Source organism: Sander vitreus, chromosome 13, assembly GCF_031162955.1.
Source record: "Sander vitreus isolate 19-12246 chromosome 13, sanVit1, whole genome shotgun sequence".
NCBI lineage: Eukaryota > Metazoa > Chordata > Actinopteri > Perciformes > Percidae > Sander > Sander vitreus.
In genome coordinates this window covers 19329774-19353856 of record NC_135867.1, presented here as the reverse complement: position 1 = coordinate 19353856, position 24083 = coordinate 19329774, and the positions used below count along the sequence as shown (strand labels likewise).

The 24083-nt window shown below is 39.2% G+C and overlaps 4 protein-coding genes across 4 annotated transcripts; 2 read left to right on the top strand and 2 right to left on the bottom strand.

The window, feature by feature from the left end:
• Window positions 1–2641: 2641 nt before the first annotated feature.
• Window positions 2642–9045, bottom strand: ppme1 (protein phosphatase methylesterase 1). Its single transcript, XM_078266318.1, has 14 exons — window positions 8700–9045; window positions 7550–7643; window positions 7191–7283; window positions 6982–7039; window positions 6618–6669; window positions 5129–5283; window positions 4839–4929; window positions 4484–4549; window positions 4268–4391; window positions 3907–4036; window positions 3692–3736; window positions 3504–3568; window positions 3253–3320; window positions 2642–2993 (listed from the first exon to the last, which is right to left on the bottom strand). Exons 1-14 carry the CDS (start codon window positions 8786–8788, stop codon window positions 2990–2992), a joined length of 1134 nt encoding a protein of 377 aa, XP_078122444.1. The 5' UTR covers window positions 8789–9045; the 3' UTR covers window positions 2642–2989.
• Window positions 9046–12833: 3788 nt separating this feature from the next.
• Window positions 12834–16114, top strand: LOC144527605 (dicarboxylate carrier UCP2-like). Its single transcript, XM_078265767.1, has 8 exons — window positions 12834–12923; window positions 13252–13382; window positions 13642–13776; window positions 13876–14083; window positions 14177–14374; window positions 14545–14646; window positions 14744–14924; window positions 15016–16114. Exons 3-8 carry the CDS (start codon window positions 13651–13653, stop codon window positions 15128–15130), a joined length of 930 nt encoding a protein of 309 aa, XP_078121893.1. The 5' UTR covers window positions 12834–12923; window positions 13252–13382; window positions 13642–13650; the 3' UTR covers window positions 15131–16114.
• A 2162-nt stretch (window positions 16115–18276) lies between these two features.
• Window positions 18277–20515, top strand: ucp2 (uncoupling protein 2). The gene is made up of 8 exons (XM_078266554.1): window positions 18277–18365; window positions 18464–18617; window positions 18894–19094; window positions 19215–19431; window positions 19517–19714; window positions 19810–19911; window positions 20008–20188; window positions 20366–20515. Exons 3-8 carry the CDS (start codon window positions 18969–18971, stop codon window positions 20478–20480), a joined length of 939 nt encoding a protein of 312 aa, XP_078122680.1. The 5' UTR covers window positions 18277–18365; window positions 18464–18617; window positions 18894–18968; the 3' UTR covers window positions 20481–20515.
• Window positions 20516–20726: 211 nt separating this feature from the next.
• dnajb13 (DnaJ heat shock protein family (Hsp40) member B13) lies at window positions 20727–23917 on the bottom strand. Its single transcript, XM_078266746.1, has 8 exons — window positions 23850–23917; window positions 23635–23738; window positions 23063–23224; window positions 22846–22994; window positions 22643–22756; window positions 21306–21419; window positions 21135–21211; window positions 20727–20877 (listed from the first exon to the last, which is right to left on the bottom strand). The coding sequence occupies exons 1-8, from the start codon at window positions 23915–23917 to the stop codon at window positions 20727–20729; spliced, it is 939 nt and encodes a 312-aa protein (XP_078122872.1).
• Window positions 23918–24083: the final 166 nt, after the last annotated feature.

Here is a 24083-nt window from a genome sequence, read left to right as displayed (position 1 = left end):
TCACAGCGAGGTTGAGGGGTGAGATTTTTAACAGTGATGCCTGCAAACAGTGTGACAATAATACAGACGTAGCTGATCATTCTGACCAATACTAGACACATTTCATAATAAATACAACCTCAAATATATACAAATCTTACATTTGTTAACCTGATTTATTTTGCAACATAGTCACTAGAAGCTGCAGAGAGTCAGTAAGGAGTAAAAGACCAAACAGGACATAACGGGGGGGACTCCAGGAGGAGAGGCTTCCTTAACAAGGAAAACATCATGACGCCGTTTACATACAGAAAGAGAAGACATGGCAGTATAGACAGCAGAACGTTGACAGGTGTCTGAAACAGCATCACTTGGGTTACTGCTGTGTCATTCATGACCACAGCTCCATGCAGCATCTCTAAAGCCACGGCACACAAACACATCCAACTGATCCTTGATCAACATTATAAACAGTCCCCAATCTTGATGCCTGTTCAGAATGATTCTGTCAAATAATATCTTCAATAGGCATGTTGGCCTGAAACAAAGCTACAATTTTTTAGAAGGTAAAAATACTAGACAGGCAGAATAAATAAAAATATTTCAGAAATATATATAATCTATATATCACATTACCTACATGTTACTTGTTTAGTCATTTAATTTGACAATACAACTTTAGTGGACAAATCTGAGGACCTCACATCCTTTTCATATTTTGTCTTGACATCATCACCATCACAACCAGCCAAGGCTCTGCATTGGTTATGGTTTCTTAAAGGAGAGTTTAAGAAGGTGTGTGCTACTAGAGCAATAATATGTACTTTTTCCTTATATACTGTAGCATAAAATATATTGTATCTACTTTGTTACTTCATATTGTCAAACTTAAGTGCACAGTTTGCCAAAATCCATAGAAATCCAATGGCTGGATTTCTAATTGGCCATTGTGACCCCTTTCCTTATTCACAGCATGACACTGAAATAAAGAGAACACTGACTGCATTTTCAACATTTAGCATGCTATATTAGCCTTAAACTCATAGTCCAGCTAGCTGAGGCTGACAGGAGTTTGGTCTTTAGTCTTGAAGGTATGCTGTTATAAACTTAAAGGAGACTATTGTTCAAAACGGACTTTTTCAGTGCTTGTGCACATACATTGGGGGTATCTGCAGTGCCTACCAACCCACAAACTGAAATAAGACAACCCAGTCAGTTTTTGAGGCCTGCCTACATCAGAAAACATGGGATTCTACAAGCCATTCAGAATTGGCTCCCCTTTCACACAGAGATTCCGCTATAGCGCTGCAATAAAGGTCAGCTGTTATGCCGGCTTTGTTTATTCACACAGGACCAACCAAGCAAAGATGGCATAACGCTGACCCAGTGTGCAATTTCCCATATCATGTCGGCATTCTGGGAGCAAAAGAGGCATGAAGTGTAACACAACAGCGTTGGCATCTAGTCATGCAGACTGGGCTTTTGGAGGTGGGCTTAAAGAGACAGGCGCTAAAACAGAGCATTTCAGACAGAGCGGGAATACAGGTAGACAGACAGTTTGAGAAAAAATAATGTTTTTTGACCATTAAAGCATGTTCTAGTAGAAACCCAAAATACAAGTATGAACCTGAAAATGAGCATATGCCTCCTTTAAGTGTTAAATGAGTGGACATTTTGACCTGTTAGTGGCTAGATGAAGTCAGTTTACATCCTTTAGGGACCATGAACGTTTGCGTGAAATTGCATTCAATCCATGTTGTCGAGACAGTATTTCAATTCAGGATTAGTCTGACTCACCAGACGTGGACTGTGGGTATAAGTCTGCCATTGGCAGGCTATTTTGGCTGGCATTCGCCTCCCTTTCCGCTATCTCCCCTATTATAAGGGCACGGCATCCAGGGCTTAGTTAACAAGTTTCATGAAAATCAGGCCATTCATCCATTCTTTCCGTAATCATGCCGATAGACAAACAAACCGAAAACATAACCTATAGGCGGAGGTAATAATCATAAAAGAAATGGTCTCCCCGTTTGACTACCATTTGTTCTTCGTTTAATAATACAATTTTAATAAACACTACAAGTTTACATTCACAACACCAGTTATTTTGTAGCGTGAGAGCTTTTCCTTAATCTGGCTAAATGTTTTCGACCTCGAGGCCTGCATCATTGGTGCAGAACAAAAAGCAAGCACTGTCCAGTCAGGCATACATTGTTCAATGAAGAGGAATTCAAATGTGGATTGGTCATCAGAATTGTATGTAAAACAAACACCTACACCATAAAGTAGGGCTGCAGAAACAACTAAGGGCCCAGTAGATCTGCCCTGTTTGCCTAAACCACTCTGGTGTCAGCTATGGTCATTTTCTTCCAATAAAAAGTGACAAGTAGAACTTCAGCAAATCACTGAAACCTTCATCTTCGCCTTGGAAACAAAAGCCCTGATGTCTAAACACATTCAAATGATTCTAATGTCCAGTGTTGTTTTAGAAGTTATAGTGCGTGTTGTAGTATTTGGGGGATGCAAATGTGAATTTCAACCCAAGACTGTAAGGAGGTGATAGAAAACTATTAATACTCGTATTTCATTTCACTATACATTTATCTTGCTACATGCATGTTAAACAAACTTTTAATGCACATACCAAATATACAAGCATGGGTGACATATTTGCTGCATCCATCTTTAATCATTGTTTGAATTCAAACTTTACAAACACATTAACAATGATACAATCACTCAAAATAAAGCATTAAACAAGGAGACTATTACTTAAAAAATATATATCGTAAAGGAACAGTACAATCAAATCCCAGTATATTAAAATAAAAATAAGGCAAAGCTGAAAGGCAAAGTATCTACATAACAAAAACAACATAATAATAATAATAATAATAATAATAATAATGCTGCCTGTCATAAGTTCCTACATTTGCTGTTAAGTTGTACGAGGATGTGGATGAATCTTTTCTTCTATGGCTGCTGGCTTTATTTAGACAGAAACAGGAACTTAGCTGTGGAAAGAAAATTATTACACAAAAATCAGACAAAGTGAATTATTTTAAAGATTCTTTTTAATTTAATGTAATGCAAATGCTTCAACATTGCGGCCCTATGTTCTGTAATGGTTCAACTTAAACAAGACTGTTAAACCATTTCATGTAATTTTCATTGTTTTTGATCAACATTTCAACAGACAAAAATGGTAAATTATTAACTTGTGTGGCATACAATCGATATGGTGTATACATTCTTTGGTAGTAGTTTGCTTACCACAGGTATCCTTCCTTAAACTCAGTGAATTTATGCCGGACCATAAATGTTGCAAGAGCATCTGCTACCTAGCAACAGATTACAGAGAACAAACAGAATCTGGATCAAACAGAGACAGCTGAACTGAAACTGAATTGAGAAGTGACACCACAGACAGCAATATCACAAAGTGTGCATTAGGTTTGGCAAATCAACAAGCGTCATACAGTAATTCGGAAAACATAGGACATGTTTAGGCAAACACCCCTTACTTTTTCAGGCGCGTCCTCATGGACAGCATGACCGCACTGAGGGAGGACCTGCATCTGAAACTTCCCTGTGTACAAACAGTGAGATTATGGATATTTTGAGGTCTGTGTATTTTACTCTCTAGGACAACAATCAAATGTGGGTGGAGAAAACGGAAACCATGCATAAAATCTCCATTTTTGCTCCTTACCTTGCATCTGCCCAATAGTAAGGTCTTTGTCAAGCCTGTCCACGCCTGTACAATGGATGAAGTCAGGGGTGAAATTGTGCAGTCAATGGCAAAATTTGAATTCATCTAAACTAGCAGGGCCTGCCCCGAAATTCTATCATAACTGCCTACTGAGACACTTTTTTATGTATTTGGAGTACCAAATAATGATGTGCCATCACTGTGAGAGATCTTACCGGCTAGCAGTAGCAGTTTTGGCACAGGGCAAGTGAGAAAGAGGACAGACAAGCCTCTGAACCAGCCCTCCCAGTATTTTTCTGTCTTTGAGAGGTCCACTCGCCAGGTAAAGATGCTTTCCTTTTTGATCTGTTTGGAAGAAAACCCTGTTTTTAGGACATGGACACGCACACGGACACACACAAGGACACACACAAGGACACACACACGGACACACACACGGACACACACACGGACACACACACGGACACACACACGGACACACACACGGACACACACACGGACACACACACGGACACACACACGGACACACACACGGACACACACACGGACACAAATAGAGACGTGTAGAATAGAAACCTCCTGGTCATCCTCCTTCATCCTTTTCTTATTGGATTCTTCCTCCACTTCTTCCTCTTCTTCCTCTTCTAATACACCTTCAATGCTATTAGACACGCCTGGACTGCTGCTGGATTCTTCACATCTGTGAAAGTCAGAACAGACGGAATAAACACACAGTTCACATAAAACTTGCAAAACTATGCAGGACCGAGATGAGAAACAGAACAGACATACTTTTTCACCTGGCCTCCCATTGACACTCGTGCTGACTCAATGTTTCGGATCTGGCCGCTCTTCACACTGTAGGCAAAGGAAAAGAAAAGTTGTGTACAAAAATGATACCAGTTAGATGCCATGCAAACTTGAAAATTCAAACTCTAAGAATGGAGGCCATTAAAACTGGACAATCAAAAGCTGTCCTTTCCAAGCTGAATGTTGTCCAAAACATGGCAAATGTTTTCAACAAGGCTCCTATTGGTTTTTAGTAAATAATGTTTATGACTGTTTGGGAGCAATAACCAAATTGCAGAAGAGTATAATTTGGTCCAATCATATTTCCAAGATGTAGCTATAACTGTTGTATGTTTACCTCCACTCAATGGCATTCTCCAGAGACTTAAATGTCTTTGGCCGACTTCTGAGGAAATTCTGCATACTGTTCAAAGCATCCATTGCTGTACCTGAATGCAATTAACAACATTATTTGCCATTACTACACCCAGTAATACTATACTAAAGGTAATTTGATTTAATTATGAACATTTATGCAACTTAACTGCTAATTTAAAGTAGTAGTAAAATCAACCTTCTATTTGGTCAACTTTGCGTCATAAATTGAAAAATATCGATCTATGATGCTCTGTCCGAGCAAGCACTTACCTTCTACAACGTCAATGACACAGAGGCCAAGCAGGGATGGTATATGATTGGCAGCGGCTGTGTGAACTGCAACAGCCCCACCCATGCTGTGTCCAATAATCATGATCGGAGGCGGGTTCTCTCCATAGAGCCCCTCCACCACTTTGCCAATATCCCTTTTAAAGGAAATGCAAAGAAAACCTGTAAACCTCGTTACATTTCTATCACATGTCAGTGTTTCTAAGTATATAGTAAGAAACCTGAAGACAGAGTGTATGTACTGCAATTATCTTTTTTTTTTATTTTAAAGCACAGTCATTAATCCAAATGTAAACAACTAACTAGAACCCACTAAACTCACAAATCACTCCCCCCCCCTTCCTGGATTGAAATGTGAAAGCAAGACCTGAGGCCTGTACTACGAAGCGAGATCAACATGTCCTGGATTTCTTTCAGTTACCCGGCTTCACCTAACCTAACACCCGCGGTCCCGCATAAGCTGTATCACGACGCTGGTTATCAACTAGTTCAGTCAACCCAGGGTTTCCCAATCCAGCGGCGCGCGCGTTCAGATAAAAGAGGCGGTGTTTGCACAGCACGACCAATCGCAAACATCTACCAGAGCAGCATATTTTACATAAGAAGAGGAAATTATAATTCTACATAAATATGAATAATACAGACACGGTTTTGCAGGCAAAACGCAATACAGTCGCTGCTTCCTAAAACAGGAAGGAAAGCTGGCAAAAAAATAGCCGACGCTGTAGATGCGTAAATCACAACGCTTATTAATATCACTTCCCCATCAGTCAGGACCAAGATCTGACCATAATTACACTTGTGCACTTTCCATAAACTGTCGTTGCTTTAGCCTATTATTTCAGTTGCAACCCTGGCAGTGGGAAGCCATCGTGAGAGCAAATAAAATATATAAAAACAAAATTCAAACTGATGTGCGCCATTACAATCTATATATTTCTTAAATATACACATCAGGGAATGCTAACGGGGTTGTCGGTCTCTAAATGTTTTAACTTTTATGTGCTCTCTCTCTCTCTCTCTGCGCACCGAGCTCCGCCTGATCTTCTAAGAACGGTGACGCCGTTATCAATCGGGTATTGATTGGTCAGTAGGCGGTGCTTTTACATCAGTTGATCTCCAACTTAACCTACTCCCGACCAGGTTAGGCATTCAGCATAAGTTACCACGGCGACTGAACCCGATCACAAGTGATCCACCTTCGTAGTACAGAAAACCCTGGGTTGAACCTGAAGTTAGCTCGTTAACGCCAAATCTTGCTTCGTAGTACAGGCCTCTGGTAAAGATGCAACAAACATTCTCTTTAGCTGGGAAGCTATAGAGAACAAATCTGACTGTGACTCAACTCCTTTAGCTTTTGACTGTCCTCCAAGCCTGCAGGATCATTGCTGCCCCCTCTGGCTTCCCATAGTTTTCTCAACAAAAAAAAAAATCAATACAATCTGTGTTAACTGCACACACAGCAACTTACTTGGCCATTGTGTCCGCAGAGAGATCATCAGGATTTTTCACTTTGGTGTCGCCTGCAGGTGATAACAGAGAAGCAAATTACGTACACTATTAGTTCCACCGGAGCACATGAATATGCAAAGAATGAGCTGCAAAATGATGTAGGGAAAGCGTTAGTACAGCAATTTCACTTGAGCTGCAATATGAACAGCAAAAAACTGATTTAGGACTTAAGTTATTAATATTTTTGCAAAGCATTATTCAAAAGGGGATTGATAATACTACCTAACCAAACTGACAAATCCCCATCAAAATCTCAATTTCCTATACTATATATAAAATATGATTTGTTACTAATTTTGTGTCCTGTGACTACTTATATTTACCATGAGCGCGCAGGTCCATAGCCACCACCCTGCAGTGGATCCTGCTGCATATGACGGCCTGCAAAAACGCATACGAAAAACGTTTGAATCAAATAGTGTACAGCAAGCATGCCGAAAGAAAAGAACAACTTCATGAATATGCCACATTATGTTGGTGTGTATTTTAAACATACGATTCACAGAGTCTCTGTCATAGTTATTATGCTCACAGTGAACACAGCCCAGGAGAGTGCAGAGTGGCCTCCTCCATGGAGCAGAAGCAGCACAGGACCATTGGCACCACTGCAGTAAAGTCTGAAAATGTTCAAGGTAGTCAAGGAAACGCATACCAAAGCTGTGCTAGAGTTAAAAAAAGTAAATGATACTGCTCAAAATAGAATCAAAATAAACTGCTTATCTTCTATACTAAGGTAAAGTTAGATAGAACACTGGTACAAAGAAGTGGCCACATCTGAAACGACCTAGTTGGATTTAAATGCTCTGGGTGATTGCCACACAAAAAGTTTCAATAACTCGTGCTTGTTTTTGTTTTTTTTTCCTGACAAACAAAAGCAGCAGTCAAGGATATATCTTTGCCATTTTCATTTTCCACCTCAACATCTTCCATGGTTTCAAAGTACTGACTCCAGAGCAGGGGGGAGAAATCTCTCTTCCGTCCAGGTCTGTATCAAAAAATAAAAGCACAAGCAAAATGTAAACTAATCTCATATTGCAGCAGGATTATTAAAACACATCTTTGAATGCGTTTCCGTGAAAAGGGAGGCTTTTATAAATTGTGAAATTCAATAAAATATTATTCAGCAAGACCACACAGTGTCATTCCTCCTCAAATCATTATGTCTTTAACTCAAACTTAAAGCATGTAGCTGAGTATTTCTAATGCTCCGTCTGCTGGATATTTAACAGACTGGAAAACTGAGGACTTTTTTTAAGGGTAATGTTTTAGGGTTTGTGCGTTGGTGTAATTTCAGTTTATCGCACACACCCAAGACAGCTTGGATACTGCTCGATACAAACCCCATATATACACACATCACTGTCAATGTATATAATATATATAGTTACATGTCTAACAAAAGCAACAACTTGTTCATACAAGTATTGTAACATGGTGATGTGAACAATCAATAACAAGCCAGAACGAGCACTGGCCTTCACTAAGCTACACAAGCTGTGCTAATGAAAACTGAATGTGGCCCAAACCCTGCAGTTGGACTTGGACCTGTTCACAATAACATCTAACATATCTTTGGAGACTACTCAAGATTATGACAGATTACTATGTTCAGAGACACTGCTTTTCATGTGTCTCGTATGCTCACTGACATATAACGTTATATGGTAATTTTGGTTAAAATCAACAGATACTGCCAGAATGAACTGAGTTTAACCTTATATATATATATATATATTAAGGTTAAACTCAGTTCATTCTGGCAGTATCTGTTATATATATATATAAATGCTTAGGTTGTATTCCAAACATATGAGCTAAATCGCGCTTGATCGAAGCTCTAGTAGCAACAGCTAACGTTAGCTTAATTAACTAGCTACCGCGATCACTTCTGCTATCCTTTCCTTTAACAATCTGTTAAGATACGAGTCCAATGTAACAGAGAGCAACTGATGTGATGGCGGATAATATAAAATGTAACGTTAGACAGCCAGCAGAGTTGAAAGCATTCTATTAAGATACTAACGTTAGCTAGCGAACTCACCCCATTTTCATTTTGGAGCCGCCGGACTGGAAACCACCTGCCATCGGAGGTCTGGATGGTAACAGGTTTAAATGCAACTGTTTCTCCATGTTGTCGAAAGCGGGGTCTGTCTCTGTCAGGAACTGTTTATTAAACAGTGTTTAATACGACCTTCCCTCTATTTCGCAGCATATGATTTCCTACGACACCTGCACGACGCTAGACTGGCATTGGATAGATTCAACTACGTTTCTCTGACAAGCTGCTGCTGCTGCTGCTGCTGCTGCTGCTGCTGCTGCTGCTTCTTCTTCTTCTGCTGCTTCTTCTTCTTCTTCTTCTTCTTCTTCTTCTTCTTCTTCTTCTTCTTCTTCTTCTTCTTCTTCTTCTGCTTCTGCTGCTGCGTTTGGGTGGGCGTCTTCTTCTTTGATTTTCTTTCTTTGTGTGGATCTTTTAAAGCATTACTGCCATCATCTGCTGACTGCGAAATCACATACAACACATCAGTCGTTTACAACAACCTTTTATTGTTTGCCCACTGTTTGAAGACTGGGGACAGCTTGTTCAGCTTGTTCATAGTAAAAATGTATCATTTTTCATTGGTCATCATTTCATCAAAAAACGGAGAGGTGCTTTTCTGTACTGTACTTCCACAAACTTTCTCAGCAGAGAAATGAGAACATTTCAAGAACTAAAAAGTCACATCCAAAATACATTTTGGTTATACATTCATCCAGCTGGAGTTTACACATAAGTAATGAAATGACTACACAAATTGTGTTGCTGTCAAAAGCTACAGCTCATTTTAGGATTACGTTACATGCATATATTCTGGTTGACACTATTTTTAAACACAAGGTGGCACCAGTGCTCTCTTTACAGACAATTTAGTTAAATTGACACTCCATCTATTTTCCACATGAAGTTCAGTTTATCCATCACGGTTAGTCCTACACAGTCTGTGAAAACATTTGTACATTGTCTTCTGTGGCTCTGAAGGAACGTTGTCAGCTTAGACTTGTTTTTGTTCATTTTTTGTAGTGTCTTTTATATTTTCAGCTTGATGCCTGCATTCTATGTCTGTTGTTCTTGTCTTTATTTACTATTTTGTGTTCTGTTGTGAAGCACTTTGTGACATCTGCTCTTTAAATGTACTATTTGAATAATCTTATTATTATCATATTGTCAAGTCTTAAATAATAACTCTGGTGATGTCATAATAGTGAAGTCATCAGGGTTATCTCTCAGCTTGCATTTGGAGACTACACATGTATAACAGAAGACCTGTGTTATAAACTAGAAGTGTGGAGTTTGAAATATGTGAGTGTTTACCAGTCAGGGAGGGTCTAATGAAAGACACTATTGAGTTGTTTCATGGGAAATGTAGTTTTATTGTAGTTTATTTTATATATATATAAAATTTAGTTTTTCTAAAGTCTCTCTTGACTTGTGAGAGTCTCTCACAAGTCCATCAACTTTATGGTTTTGCACTTTAAACCACTGGAGAACCCTTTGAAGAACATGTCAGTATTTTGAAAAGAACAAACATAGCCTAAGTACAGTGCAGAAGAGTGTGTTCGCTGCTAGTGACCTCTTGAGGAATATCTAATAATAGTAGTATGAATAATAATGGTAAGAAAAAAAATCAGCAGGGTTATGGTATGGTTATGGTTGTTATGATTACTGGGAACTGCAGTTTATTGATCACTAACGTTTCAGTTTCAGTCTTGTAATTTGTGTCACTGTTATTCAATAGGAGACATTTGAGAGACTTGTTAATGTGGTTAAATAAAGAGTATGTTGAGACAGCTGATGGTCTACAGTTGCAGAGACTCGTTAATTTGATTGTGAGAAACACAAGATCAGACACGATAAACATTGGGAATAGACATAATCAGTCACATACACTTTTACCTTAAACTTTGGGACAAAGATGCCTTCAGCGATCATTGGGAGGACTCAGGTGATACTTATCTGTGATACTTATCTTATTCAGTCAACACTAACACAAATATGAAGCATGTAGGGCGAAGGTCACAGTGTGCAGATAGTTTGTCTGTCTCCTCCAATGAAGGCTGAAATATAAGCTTTTAGACCAACAATACCAGTAAAAGCTAAGTATGAACAAACAGCAAACAGCTGAGTTATTTCTCAGTGAAATATCTCTCTACGTGATCGTGAAATACTGTATGTCAAAACAAATTTCAAAATCTTTTGATGAGGTTAATTTAAGACCCTAAAATCTTTAAGATGATACAAATAGATCAGATTTGGTACTTATCTAATGTTTAAAAAAAACATCTAATTAAGATTAAAAGCAACAATTGAACTCATTGAAATGAATTGACAGTGAAGCTGGTTCACTATCCTTTCCTTTATCCCTTACTTATAAAATTAGTTGAAATAAAGTTAAGACCGAGGGTCACATGCAAATGGTTCTGTGAATGAAGAAAACAGGCCATATTTGTGTGCTCCACTAACCTTTCCAGTGACACAGTGGCTGAGTTTATTTATTGGCCTTTATTTATAGTGTAATGGAGATTAACTGTTTCAAAGTTCTTGGTATTCAAAGTGGCAGGAGGACAGAGTGGTGACGATAGCCTGCATGCTCAGTTTCCTTTTCAGGGGCTGTCTGTGAGGTCACTGTGAACTGGTTGAAGCTGGACTAGCGAGCTGTTTACTGGTCTCACTGTGCTCAAAGGTTATTCACATAGTGTTCTCATGAGCCTTTTTAGCATAGGTTCATCCTTTTCTGAAGGTCGCTGGTAATAATTTAAATAATTAAATAATGAAACAATTGAAAAAGTAAATATAATAAATACAAAAAAGCAAAAAAGGGCACACACCCATATATGCACCTAAAAACCACCTCATGCTAGTGGAGCCAAAATCCTAACCGGCAGCCCACATGAGGTCCTCGGTCAACACTTATGGCCACTTTAGCTGGAAATACTTTAAATAGTGGAACATGTGTCAAAGGTGAAGATCATTTGCAAAAGCAAGACTTTTCATCAGCATTACTTACAAGAACAACTTCATGTGTGTTGGGAATATGAAATGAATTCTATCAATAGACAGTAATGTCTATACATTATTGAAATACTCAGACACAGTATTAAGACAAACAGATAAAGCAGCAGTAAATGGGAAAAATGCCTGTGTCCATGTCACAATGTAAAGAACTAGCAGTGCAGTTTTGGGAATAGAACAACATGTTCGTACATGAAGCAGCAGGTGAAACATTAGATATGAGAAGACAGCTTTGCACAGTCAACCGCATGGCGTGACGTAAGCTTGCTGCTGCCTTGTCCTGGAGCTGTTATGGAAAGTCACATGCGTAGAGGCATGCAGACACCCATTACTGACAAAGTGTCTCTCTTACACTTTCCATTCAACATCCAGTCCTCTCTTTGGGTGCTGCGAGTTTGCCTGTACATATGCTTACTGTATGGCTTGAATGATAACAGATGCTATGTGCATTCACCCACCCGCCCTCGTTCACCATATGGATTGGCTGAGAAGCATGGCGGTTCCTTTGCCTGGAACATTTTGTAACTTTAATACTTGCAGAGAGGAGGAATAAAGGAAAAATAAGGAAAAATCCACAATTAGTATTGCATTTTGCTGCGGGGCACTAACACTGAGAAAAGGATGTGGAGCAATTGTTATCCACCACAAAGATCTGTCAGCTATTTAAATGCCCCATGAAAACATTTAGAGAATCCAGACAGGCCTCTCTGTCTTATTGGCCACATATATCAACCAATAGAAACATGAGGTATGTTCCTTGATGTTCGTGTAGTAATATGAGCTGGTATCCCCACATGTTGTGTGAATTGTTGTGTAAACTCCAAGCTCTGAGTTTAAAACTTTAATATATTCATGTCAGCAGGTTTTACTGTGAAATTAGCTGTGAAACAACTATAAAATATTCTCAATGTTCTTATGTGCTCATAGAGTGTGAGTCAATGCCAGACTACCATAATAACACTGTTAGGAGCCGATCAACAAGTGCTCAAATATCTTGCTGTGTCTCACAGACTGGTAAACATGAGATATACATAACAGGTGTGTACAACTTGTCAGGCTACCCCGCAGTCATGTGCAAAGGTGTCTATAAATTCAACCGCTGCTTATTCAACAGAAAGCACACAGCACGAGACGGGGACACTGAAGGGACTAACTGCCCAAAGGATTGTATATTCTCTCCACTGTTCTGGATTATAACTTTCCTGGGAACCTATTTAGGTAAACATTTACACAAAGATAACAGTGATTTTTATAAAAAAAGAATCATGCACCTTTTTCATGAGTTTAGACTCAACCTATGTTGCTTGATATTTACGTAGTAGATTAAAAACCAAAGCAATGAAAAATATCATTACTGCATTTTAGATCTTGATATTGATTTTATTATTAATATTTAAATTCATGAATTATTGAAAATGTTGTAGGTCTGAACTTAGGTATAATGTATCACTCAGTTATCATAACGATACCACTATTAATGAAATGCATGTAACCAACAATACAAATTCTCCTTGGATGATAAGTAGATAAATGCTTGTTTTTGCAGTGAGTGGTGGTATGCTGGCCGACTCACTTCGAACAGAGTTTATGGCCCGAGGCATTTCCACAACAGAACCTCTTCCAAAGACTAGTGTACTTCTCGAGGAAACTTGAAGCTTTTCTTTACCATCATTACAGGTACGCACAATGTTTAGCATGGACACAAATGTTAGTAGACTCAGTATTACAAGTACAATCAGGTTTTACCACAGTTACTGTACTGTACAATGAGAACAAACAGAAGTGATTAAATGTGAGAAAATAAGAACAGTTATATTCTGTGTGTCTGTCTTGAGCTGAGTAATGACTTTCTTTAGTGTGTGTGGTTTGATATACACAGAAGTCCTGGGAAATAGCATTAAGAGCAGATTTTTCCATTTGTGTCATCAACCTATAGGTGTAAGAAATGGTTGGCATGAAACCCAAAGACGTGGTGCCCTCTGCGGCAGTTAAGTTCTTTGGCGCAGGCACGGCGGCTTGCATTGCTGACCTAATCACCTTTCCATTGGATACCGCCAAAGTCAGATTACAGGTTAGAAGCAGGAGGCTTGACACATTTTACCTTCAGATTTTGTTCCAAATATGTCTTAACCTGCTGCTAACAATCCTTGCTTATCATTCTATTACCCAGATTCAGGGGGAGTCTCAAAAAGTTGAAGGGGCTAGTACAATGAAGTATCGGGGAGTGTTTGGCACCATCACCACCATGTGGCGTACAGAAGGGCCCAGAAGTCTTTACAGTGGACTGGTGGCAGGACTTCAGAGACAAATGAGCTTCGCCTCTATCCGAATTGGCCTTTATGACTCCATGAAGCAATTCTACACTCGAGGCACTGAGAGTGAGTTGCATAAACCGAGTATCATTGTGTCATACAAACAAGGTGGTTTCTCTCCCACTGCTTCATTGTGACTAATACACTCATGCTGCACAGGTGCTGGGATCGTTACTCGGCTTATGGCGGGCTGTACCACAGGAGCCATGGCTGTGGCTTTAGCACAACCAACAGATGTGGTGAAGGTGCGTTTCCAAGCTCAGGTACGACTAGCTGATGGTGGGAGAAGATACAACAGCACCCTGAACGCCTACAAAATGATTGCCCGAGATGAGGGAGTACGGGGCCTTTGGAAAGGTGCTTGTCAAGTTACTTGTTAATATATATATATATATATATATATATATATATATATATATATATATATATATATATATATATATATAGGAAAATGCATTATATCTATTTCTAATCATGAAAAGCCCCTCCACTGGTTTTGAAGTAACTGTCTCTCTCCTTTCTCTTAGGTTGTATGCCCAACATCACTCGTAATGCCATTGTAAACTGTGCAGAGCTGGTGACCTATGACCTGATTAAAGAACTCATCCTGAAGTATGGCCTAATGACAGGTGAGCTGGTAAAGCAAACACATGATTGCAGAAACTGCAGTTATTACTCCAATTTCCTCCACATATAGGATGTGACTCAGCTTCTGTTCTCCTACAGACAACCTGCCGTGCCACTTCACTGCCGCATTTGGTGCAGGCTTCTGCACAACAGTAGTTGCTTCTCCTGTGGATGTAGTCAAAACACGGTTCATGAATTCGGCGGATGGCCAGTACAGGAGCGCCATCAACTGTGCTCTCACCATGGTGAGAAATGAAGGACCTACAGCCTTCTATAAAGGGTAAGCACACGCTTACATAACAGTGAACCGAACAACACTATAACCTGTTTGGGGGCACTTCTTCACTTTAATTTCCCTTTGTCTCCTTTAGGTTCATGCCTTCTTTCCTGCGACTGGGGTCATGGAACATTGTGATGTTTGTGACTTATGAACAAATTAAAAGAGGTATGACCAAGACACAACAGTACTGGGAGTCGCCACTTTGACCTCAGCTTGTCAGACTTTCTTCACAGCCCAACCTTCACCACGAGGCAGTGGTGACCCAGGATTGGAAAAAGATGTTCTAAAGACTCATGGCAGGAGGCTGTAGCTCTTCAACCTTCAAAAGGAGCACAGACTCTAAGGGCATTGTTGCAATACAGAATGATTTAAGGATGCACGTATAAAGAAAGCATTCAAAATATGCTTATTTAGCTGTAAAAGACGGATGTTAAATCATTATTCCAGAAGATTACTGTATGTTTTTATCTCTTATCCACATATATACTAAAAACCTTGATCAGCGGACTGTTACATAGCTTTGAGATGGATTTCCGTGTTTACAAGAATGAACTGTGAGATAATGTGAATAATGTTACTGTGTCATTTTATTTTTTAATTTAGGGTAGGTTTTCCATTAGGGTATTAGACAGATTGAGTCTGGCTAGCCACAGACCTAAACAGTGACCATTTCTATGTTCCTTACGTTGCTTTCAGTGTTATGATTTACAATGTTTACCACTGTTTGTGAATGTGTTCAGGGGTTTAAAGGTAAATCAATGTGCTGCTCATTGTAAATAGCATGATTTATTGCTGGTCAATAAGTTCTAAATATGTTGTGCACAGTGTCAAATAATGTCAAAATCATTCATGTCATTTTTTCTCCTTTGTCTATTGTTGAATTGTACTGCACCTTTGTTATTTGTGTTACATCAAACAACCCTGGAATACAGTTTAAATAGTGTGATTATATAGAAAAAAGATGATAGATCATCAAACTAGATGTAGACTGTTTACAGAAGGTGGAGCATCTTGCGATTTAAGTGGGACAATATTCAATATTTAAGTTGCATTGTGGTAGAAATCAGTAGTGTACAACATCTGATCTGTGCAAATGTGACAATTACACAGGCTTTACTTCCCATCTTATAATTTGATGATTAAGACAAGATGAGGAACCCAGTTTGTCCACAATGAGCCACTAAAATAAATTGCTATCAAATGATCCAATATAATATTTGATTCATATTTGATTAAATAATTGTTCTAACTTTTTGATTTGGGAACGACAGTAGAAAGCAAACATGGCTTCAAAACGTATAGGCGTATTTGTCACGAAAGTACAAATTACATGTAGCATAGTATTTAGGTTCAGTATCAGTGAAAAAAACATATGTATTGACCAGACTTACATCATCCTGTCATGACACCACAGTCAAAAAAAAGAAGAAAGAAAAATCAGTGGCCACTTTAGATCAGAGAGGTGTTTGTCTAGTGTTCCCATGGGAAAAGATTCACTCGTCTGAGACTCTGAGCCTTTCAGGTGGTGCCCACGTGCCCTGAAAGCAGCGCTGTAGAATGAGATAACTTCTGACTAACAACTGAGAATGAAATCAAGGTCCTCCTCTTGCATTGGGCCTTTTGAATGAAGGCAGTTTGGTTTAGAAGGCCTTCATTAAGCCTGTAATATTTCCAGAATCACCAGCAGTTTCCCACTTGGGTCAGTCAGATATATAGAGGCCTCGTACAGCTACGTGTACAGGACATGTAACGTACCATTCATTCACATTGCAATTTGCAATACATATATTCCATTATTATTAGTGCTGTCAGTTAAACGCATTATTAACGGCGTTAACGCAAACCCATTTTAACGGCGTCAATTTTTTTATCGCGAGATTAACGTTCTTTTTGGCCTAGCAAACTTTGTAGTTTTTTTCACATGCTGTTGCAACTAGTAACGTTAGAAAAACTACAACACCACACCGGATCTAGCTAGACCGGAAACAAAACAACAGGCACGCCGCACACACTTGTTTGGGCTTGCGAGCTGGCAAAAGAGTAGTAGGCTAACGTTACGTTTTGAGTGAATGGCGAGACACCGAAATGGATGCCAATAACATTCTGAATGGAAAGTTTACTTTTAAAAAGTTGCCAAATGGTTCCATTGACAAGACCAAAGTGATCTGTGTGTTTTGTCGTTGTGAACTGAGCTATCATTGCAGCAAGTCCAGTCTGAAATTCCACTTGATGGCCAAGCACACAGCTGATGCGAATTCTCCGCCCCCGCGTCAAAGCCGTTACATTGTGTGAGAGATTATTTGCTCCAAGTGTGAATGACCGCTCCAAGTGAGAATGTTAGTGTGAAATTGAACACTACAGTATATGCCAATGTTGTTTTCAATAAAAAAAAACATTTGCACAAAGCAAGCCGATCCACTTTTCCATGTTGTTTAAGAGCATTAAAATGAGAAAAAATAATGGGACAAAAAGAAATCAAGGGACATTTAGAATAGATAAAAATGTGTGATTAATTGTTAAATTGAGTTAACTATGACATTAACGCGATTAAATATTTTAATCGTTTGACAGCACTAATTAATATCCGTTATATGACTTTTGTTTTACAACTTCAGCAACCTTTAACTAATATAATGCTGCATTGCTTTACAGAGCCCTGTTCACACCACTGTGCAGATAACCAATGCAATACTTTTTTAATGAAAACACAAAACTGTATACTTGTGGTGTTACTACAGTAACAGTACTTTTTTGACCATCAGTCATTGCACACAACAATGGATCACGATTAAAAAAAAGCTGTGGTAAGAGGGTTAACGGTCTGAACATACGGATCTAATCTGGGGGTGAGGTTCTATGTGTTCTTGTGTTTTCAGCATGACTCAGCATTTATTCTCTCTGTACTATAATGTGATGTACAGACTTTCAAACAGATAACAGACTTACCTAAATTAAGCAAGTTAAAAAAATCCAATTTAGCAATGCAACTATATATATATATATATATATATATTGTTGAGCCTGTCTAATCAATCACAACACTGCTTTTTAATGTTTGATGATGCTGTTCTGGTCTTAAGGAAAAAATATAGAGGAAGCTTGATTATGAAGTCAAGAAGAGAGAGAGAGAGAGAGAAAACATGGCCCAACACATATCAGACAAAAACAACCACAGGCATGCACACAGGCATGTTTATAGTCTTCCACTGGACCAGCAGGCAGCCTCTATAGATGAAGTGGGGGTCGAGATGTAGTGGGGGTGGGGCTCCACCAGTAACACATGGCATGATATAACAAGGACAAGGCAGTATTAAGGGAGGGCTGTATTCTCCACACTACTGCATCCTGTTCAGTCACTGATTCATTCGGCTGTTGTCACTTGGAGAGGCATTTTACCAGGCATTTTAACTTCAACAAATCAAAATCACGGTATAGTATAAGGTATATATATATTTTGTTCTTGGCATATTTATACTATTGTTAATACTGTTCCCTTGCTATTGTTTTTTTTTTTTTTACCTTATTTCTCTCTTTTCCAGGATTAGGAGTATGATTTTAGGGCTCATCACTTCTGAAAAATCTTCTATGGAAAAACAAGGAAACCAATTTATAGCTGGGACAAAGTTCAGCCAGAGGGACACCTTTAGAGAATCCTGATCTCTAATATTTCTGTCCTAAACTGCTCCAATAAAGGTAAGAATTATTAACCAAAAATCAGACTTAAAAATTACATGTAAAATGAGAGAAAATATTTATTTGTACTATTGAATTCCCAAGGCATTTTTTTTAGTCCACGTGAGCAAGCCTTTCCTTGTCGGCACAGAATGTACTGAACAGCTGTCTTTCATTTAGCATCACTAAATCCTCTACTTTAGGATGTATTTCTTGGTTAATGGAGGTGTTAAACGAACCAGCCACAGCTGGAGCAATTTTACATTAAATACATCAATATTTGGGTATGTTTTTCAGATTTTGGAGGAGCCTCTTGTCCTGTCTGCATTAAGAAGCCACTCTTCAATATATTGATCGAAATCATTCTGGAAAATGGTTGGATTTGGACCTGCGGATGTGCCTCCATCAGCAGCTGTGAAGTTTGTGGGAGCAGGAACTGCAGGCTGCATAGCTGACCTGCTCACCTTTCCCCTGGACACAGCCAAAGTGCGGCTGCAGGTAAACGTCCACACCCATAAAGCATTTTGTGCATTATTTAGTGCCCATAAACATGAAGAAGCTGAACTGAAGTCCCCCACCCTTTCTAATCCTCACCTATTTACATTTCATCCTGCATAGATCCAAGGAGAGGCCAGAGCTTCCGCAGCTACAGGGAAAGGGTCTGCAGTGAAGTATCATGGAGTGTTTGGCACCATCACCACCATGGTGCGTACAGAGGGGCCCAGGAGCCTTTACAGTGGACTGGTGGCAGGACTCCAAAGGCAGATGAGCTTCTCCTCTGTGCGCATTGGTCTCTACGACTCTGTTAAACAGTTCTACACTAAAGGCTCCGATCGTGAGTATCTATGAATGCGTTCTAATTGTTTATCAAGGGAGTCCTGCACCAATCAGGCCTGACACCTCCCTCTTCTGTGGTTCAGATGTTAGTATCGGCAGTCGGCTGCTTGCAGGATCTACCACCGGTGCCATGGCGGTTGCTTTTGCTCAGCCTACAGATGTGGTGAAAGTTCGCTTCCAGGCACAGGCCAGGTCTCCTGGGCATGCCAGACGCTACTGTGGCACCATTGATGCTTACAAGACCATTGCTAAAGAAGAAGGCATTCGTGGTCTGTGGAAAGGTATAGCTTAAGTTTAAGAGGATTTTTCTTTTTAGGTAATAAAGCATGCACTTTCATTTCTAATGATAAATATTTCATACTACTCTGTCTCGCAGGTACAGCTCCAAACATCGCACGGAATGCCATTGTTAACTGCACCGAACTGGTGACATATGATTTTATCAAAGACACACTCCTTAAGTCCACTCCCCTGACAGGTAAAACAATGTCTGCAGTACATCATGCAGAAGCATGACATAGTGCCCCCAGTGTTCTTCTCTTTGGAGCAGTAACTTTTGAGCTTTACTCCACAGATAATCTGCCCTGCCACTTTGTATCAGCCTTTGGTGCAGGGCTGTGCACGACAGTGATTGCCTCTCCAGTTGATGTGATCAAGACAAGATATATGAACGCTGCTCTTGGCCAATACAACAGTGTCCTCAATTGTGCTGCTGCCATGATGACCAAAGAGGGACCGCTTGCATTTTATAAGGGGTAAGCATTGTCTGCGTGGACAATATTGAGAGGTTTATTGATAATATAAATCAAACATTTATAGAGGAGGGGGAAGAGAGAAAATGTTGTTAAACTAAATGTACAACTAAACACCTATTAATATGAAGGGATTGCAATCAATCATGTGTTTCTGTTTTTGTTTTTTTTGCTCTTGAGGTTCATGCCATCTTTCTTACGCCTGGGCTCCTGGAACGTGGTGATGTTTGTGACATACGAGCAGCTGAAACGAGCCATGATGGCAGCGAATCACAACTGCACAACTATACTGTAGTCATTATTGTCGGTCAGAACGCTGATGTTGTAGCACAGTGGTGTTGTTTAAAAAAAAAAGTAACTTTTTGTTGCATCCTAGTGTATATTTTATATTTCAATTATTAACGTTAAACAAATTGTGTTGATACCTCTCTTGCTCGCTCTCTCTCTCTCTCTCTCTCTCTCTCTCTCTCTCTCTCTCTCTCTCTCTCATGACCATGTTAGTCATCTGATAGCAACACATGTATTAGAATGTGATCAATATTTAAGCTAGAGCTTGTTTGATCAGATGCTTCCTCTCGGCGGAGAGCTTCTCAGGAAACTGGATGTCAAAAGTAATGACGAGGTTTCCTCTCTGGGAAGGATCCTGGGACAGCGGCATTCCCTCTCCGGTCACCACTTTGTTGTACGCAGGGCTGATGTGTTGTGACAAACAAATCAGAGACAGAAAGATTGTAATTGATGCAGATGATGCAAAACCCCAAAATATATCATTTTAGAAATGTCTATATTTAAGGGTACTGTTTTATATAAAGTGCTTGAATTTGTTATGATAATCTCTTACTGTTTAAATCATTAATTCAGCTTTTAGAGTAGTGGAGATTAAAGTCAAATTACAGTATTATACATGGATGGTATTTAGTATTTGGCCCCAATATAGGAAAACGCTTACTGTACAATGTCATTGATGGGAATACTGATTAGCCTGCCATCTAGTGTCTCCACGTCCACAGAGAACCCAGTCAAGGCCTGTGGGAAAGGTTAAGTGCTTATTCTACTTAAACCAAATCAAGTTTAACTAATAATTAAAATCATTATTCTGGCTCTCATTAACATGACTCACCATCTCCAGAGTGATCTGGGCCTTGTAGATCAAGTCATTGTGTTGTCTTACGAATAGGGGGTGACTCTTCTGTCGCACCATGAACACTATATCTGCAGGGATGTTGTTTGGTCCCTTAAGGTAAAATACAGCAAGATGAGTACCATGCAGTCAGGCTCTTTCCCTAAAACATGGCTATGTAATAAGTTGTTACTATGCATAATTTGTTCAAGAATAGCTTTGTGCCCATACTTTGTTTTGACAAAGGTAAGGGAGACAAATAATTGTTCTCCCTCATTACTATGTGGTTTTATTCATATAAGCATGTGTGAGCACACTGAAAGAGATCAGCTGAGGCCACCTACTGGTGGAAAAGCAGAGGACCCAGTGGAAAGTATAACCCTTCATAACTATGTTATTGAATACACTTTGAGAATTTCCCCAAAATATTACCCATTCACATTAAAGCATTACTTTCTGTTATCTTTCCCTGATTCAAAACGGCCCAGTCCTGCATCCTGTGGTCAACAACATGATTTTCAGTCATGTTTCATCAATATCATCTCAAACACTTATCCATCAAACATAATTACAATATACATTCAGACTTGCTCAAAAAATACATTTAGTATTATATAGTATATAGTATATATTATGATATTAATTCCTTTGATGGTGTCTCCCCTATGATCCAAGCATTTACCCTTCTCTAACAGAGATGCCTACAAATGTTACTCCTCTCGATATTCCTTATGCTTATACATACATACATTTGCACATAGTTGCACTGCCTAAAATGTATATACTAAATGCTGTAATCTATACTGTAAACTGTGCGTTTTATACATGTATCAGTTTTTATACTTTATGTCTGCTGCGACAAGAATTGCCCTCTGGGACAAATAATACATTGACTGATTGATTGATTAATTGATTGATTGACTGGTTGATTGGTTGATCCTGAAAACAAAACATATTTTCAACTTTAGGGACATGTTTTGTGCTTCCAAATCCAAGATTGTACATACAGTACTGGTATATTGGTCACTTGCTAGACTTTCCTCTAAAGCCTATAGCACACTTAAAGCTGGGGTTGTATAAAATGAGGTCCCATTAGCTGAGAGATCAGCTCTAACAGACTGTGCGCTCCAATACCCATACTACCATACTATTTAGTATGCCAGAAAAAGATTTAGTATGTCCCAATACATAGTATGTCAAATGCAGTAATTAACACTTTTGCAAGGCACTGTATAAGTGTCACATTCTCATTAGGGGCTTAGCCCCCCTAAAGGTCTGATCCTAGAATCGCCCCTGGTTTTAAAACTCAATAGTAAATGGATGTATTGTTCTTTTACCTGATCTCCCTCTTTGGGGAAAATTATTCTTGTGCCTTCTTTCCATCCAGGCTTCACATCTATAGTCAGGATCTTGTCTTTGATACCAGATGTGAATCCATCCTCATTCATAACCTGTTAAACAAATGAGGCAAACATGAATATATGTATGAATAAGCTGTTGGATGAGAGAAGATAGTTATTTCACATACATTAGCTCTTACCCGTCGTGATATCTTAATCTTTTTTGTGCATCCGTGGAAGAGATCGTCCAGGGACAAATGCAGATCTCTCTCTATGTGAGAATCTTGGGTCTTCACCACTCCTGGTTGCAGGCCACCGAACTGAAGTGGTGCATCGTTTGTATGAAAGTCTAAAAAAATGAATAAATTAGTATGACATTTAAATAAGAACATTCATCGTATGGTCTGTTTTTCTTACCTGCAAATGGGTTGTCGCCTCCAAAGAACTCTCTGAATGTTTTGTCTGGGTTCCCATGGTAGACATATTTAGATGACCAAGCCCCACTGCTGCCAAACTCAGGTGGGATACCAGCTTTTAGACCCTCCTCACCAAACTTGTCATAAGTTGCCTTTTTTCGAGCTGTCACAAAGAACATAGATATCGTTATATAGACACAAACCGCCAGTCTCCATGCAGTTTATATATTATATAGTCTCCATGCATTATATATATTCAGTCAGATGATGATTTTGAATTGAATATATATGCCCTGTAGACTTTTAATAGAAAAAGTACATGTGCACTGCACGTTAGCTTCAAATAGTGTTCATCACCTGTTAACAGAACAAGCTTTCCTTTATTCAAGCCTCATAATAGTTTCCTCTCAATCTTAGCAGTACAATGTTATAACTATATTTAGTAGGCTATTGCTTATTCGTTTATCCTGACACATATATGGGAGCAGATAAGATAGCAATGAGTTTTTTCCCTATTAGCATGAGATAAAGCTGAAAATAAAATATAGCCTACAACCTCTCTGTTGTACTTACGGTCGCTCAACACATCGTAGGCTTCACCCAGCTGACTGAATTTCTCACTGCTTCCGGTTTCTCTGTTGCTGCTCGGATGGAACTTCAACGCAAGACGTCGATATCTAGTTAGATAAAAGAGGAGAACTGAGACAATAAGCACAACATGCCTGATATGCTTCAGGTCTGAACGTCTATCAAGTAACGTTAAGTTAAAGGTTGATAGTAAAACTTACGCCGTTTTGATATCTGCGTCTGTTGCATTTTTGTTTATTTCCAGCGTCTCGTAGTAATCGCTTCCCATCATGTATCAAATGCTTAAAATTAACTTAAAAAGTAAAAGGAAAGCCCAATGTGCCCGCAAGCTTTACCACAATTTAAATTCAGAGCAGTTGTTTAGCTCGGTTTCCAGGGTAACAGATGCTCGGGAGACTCTCGCGGGAATTGCAATAATGGCCGAGCCAATCTGT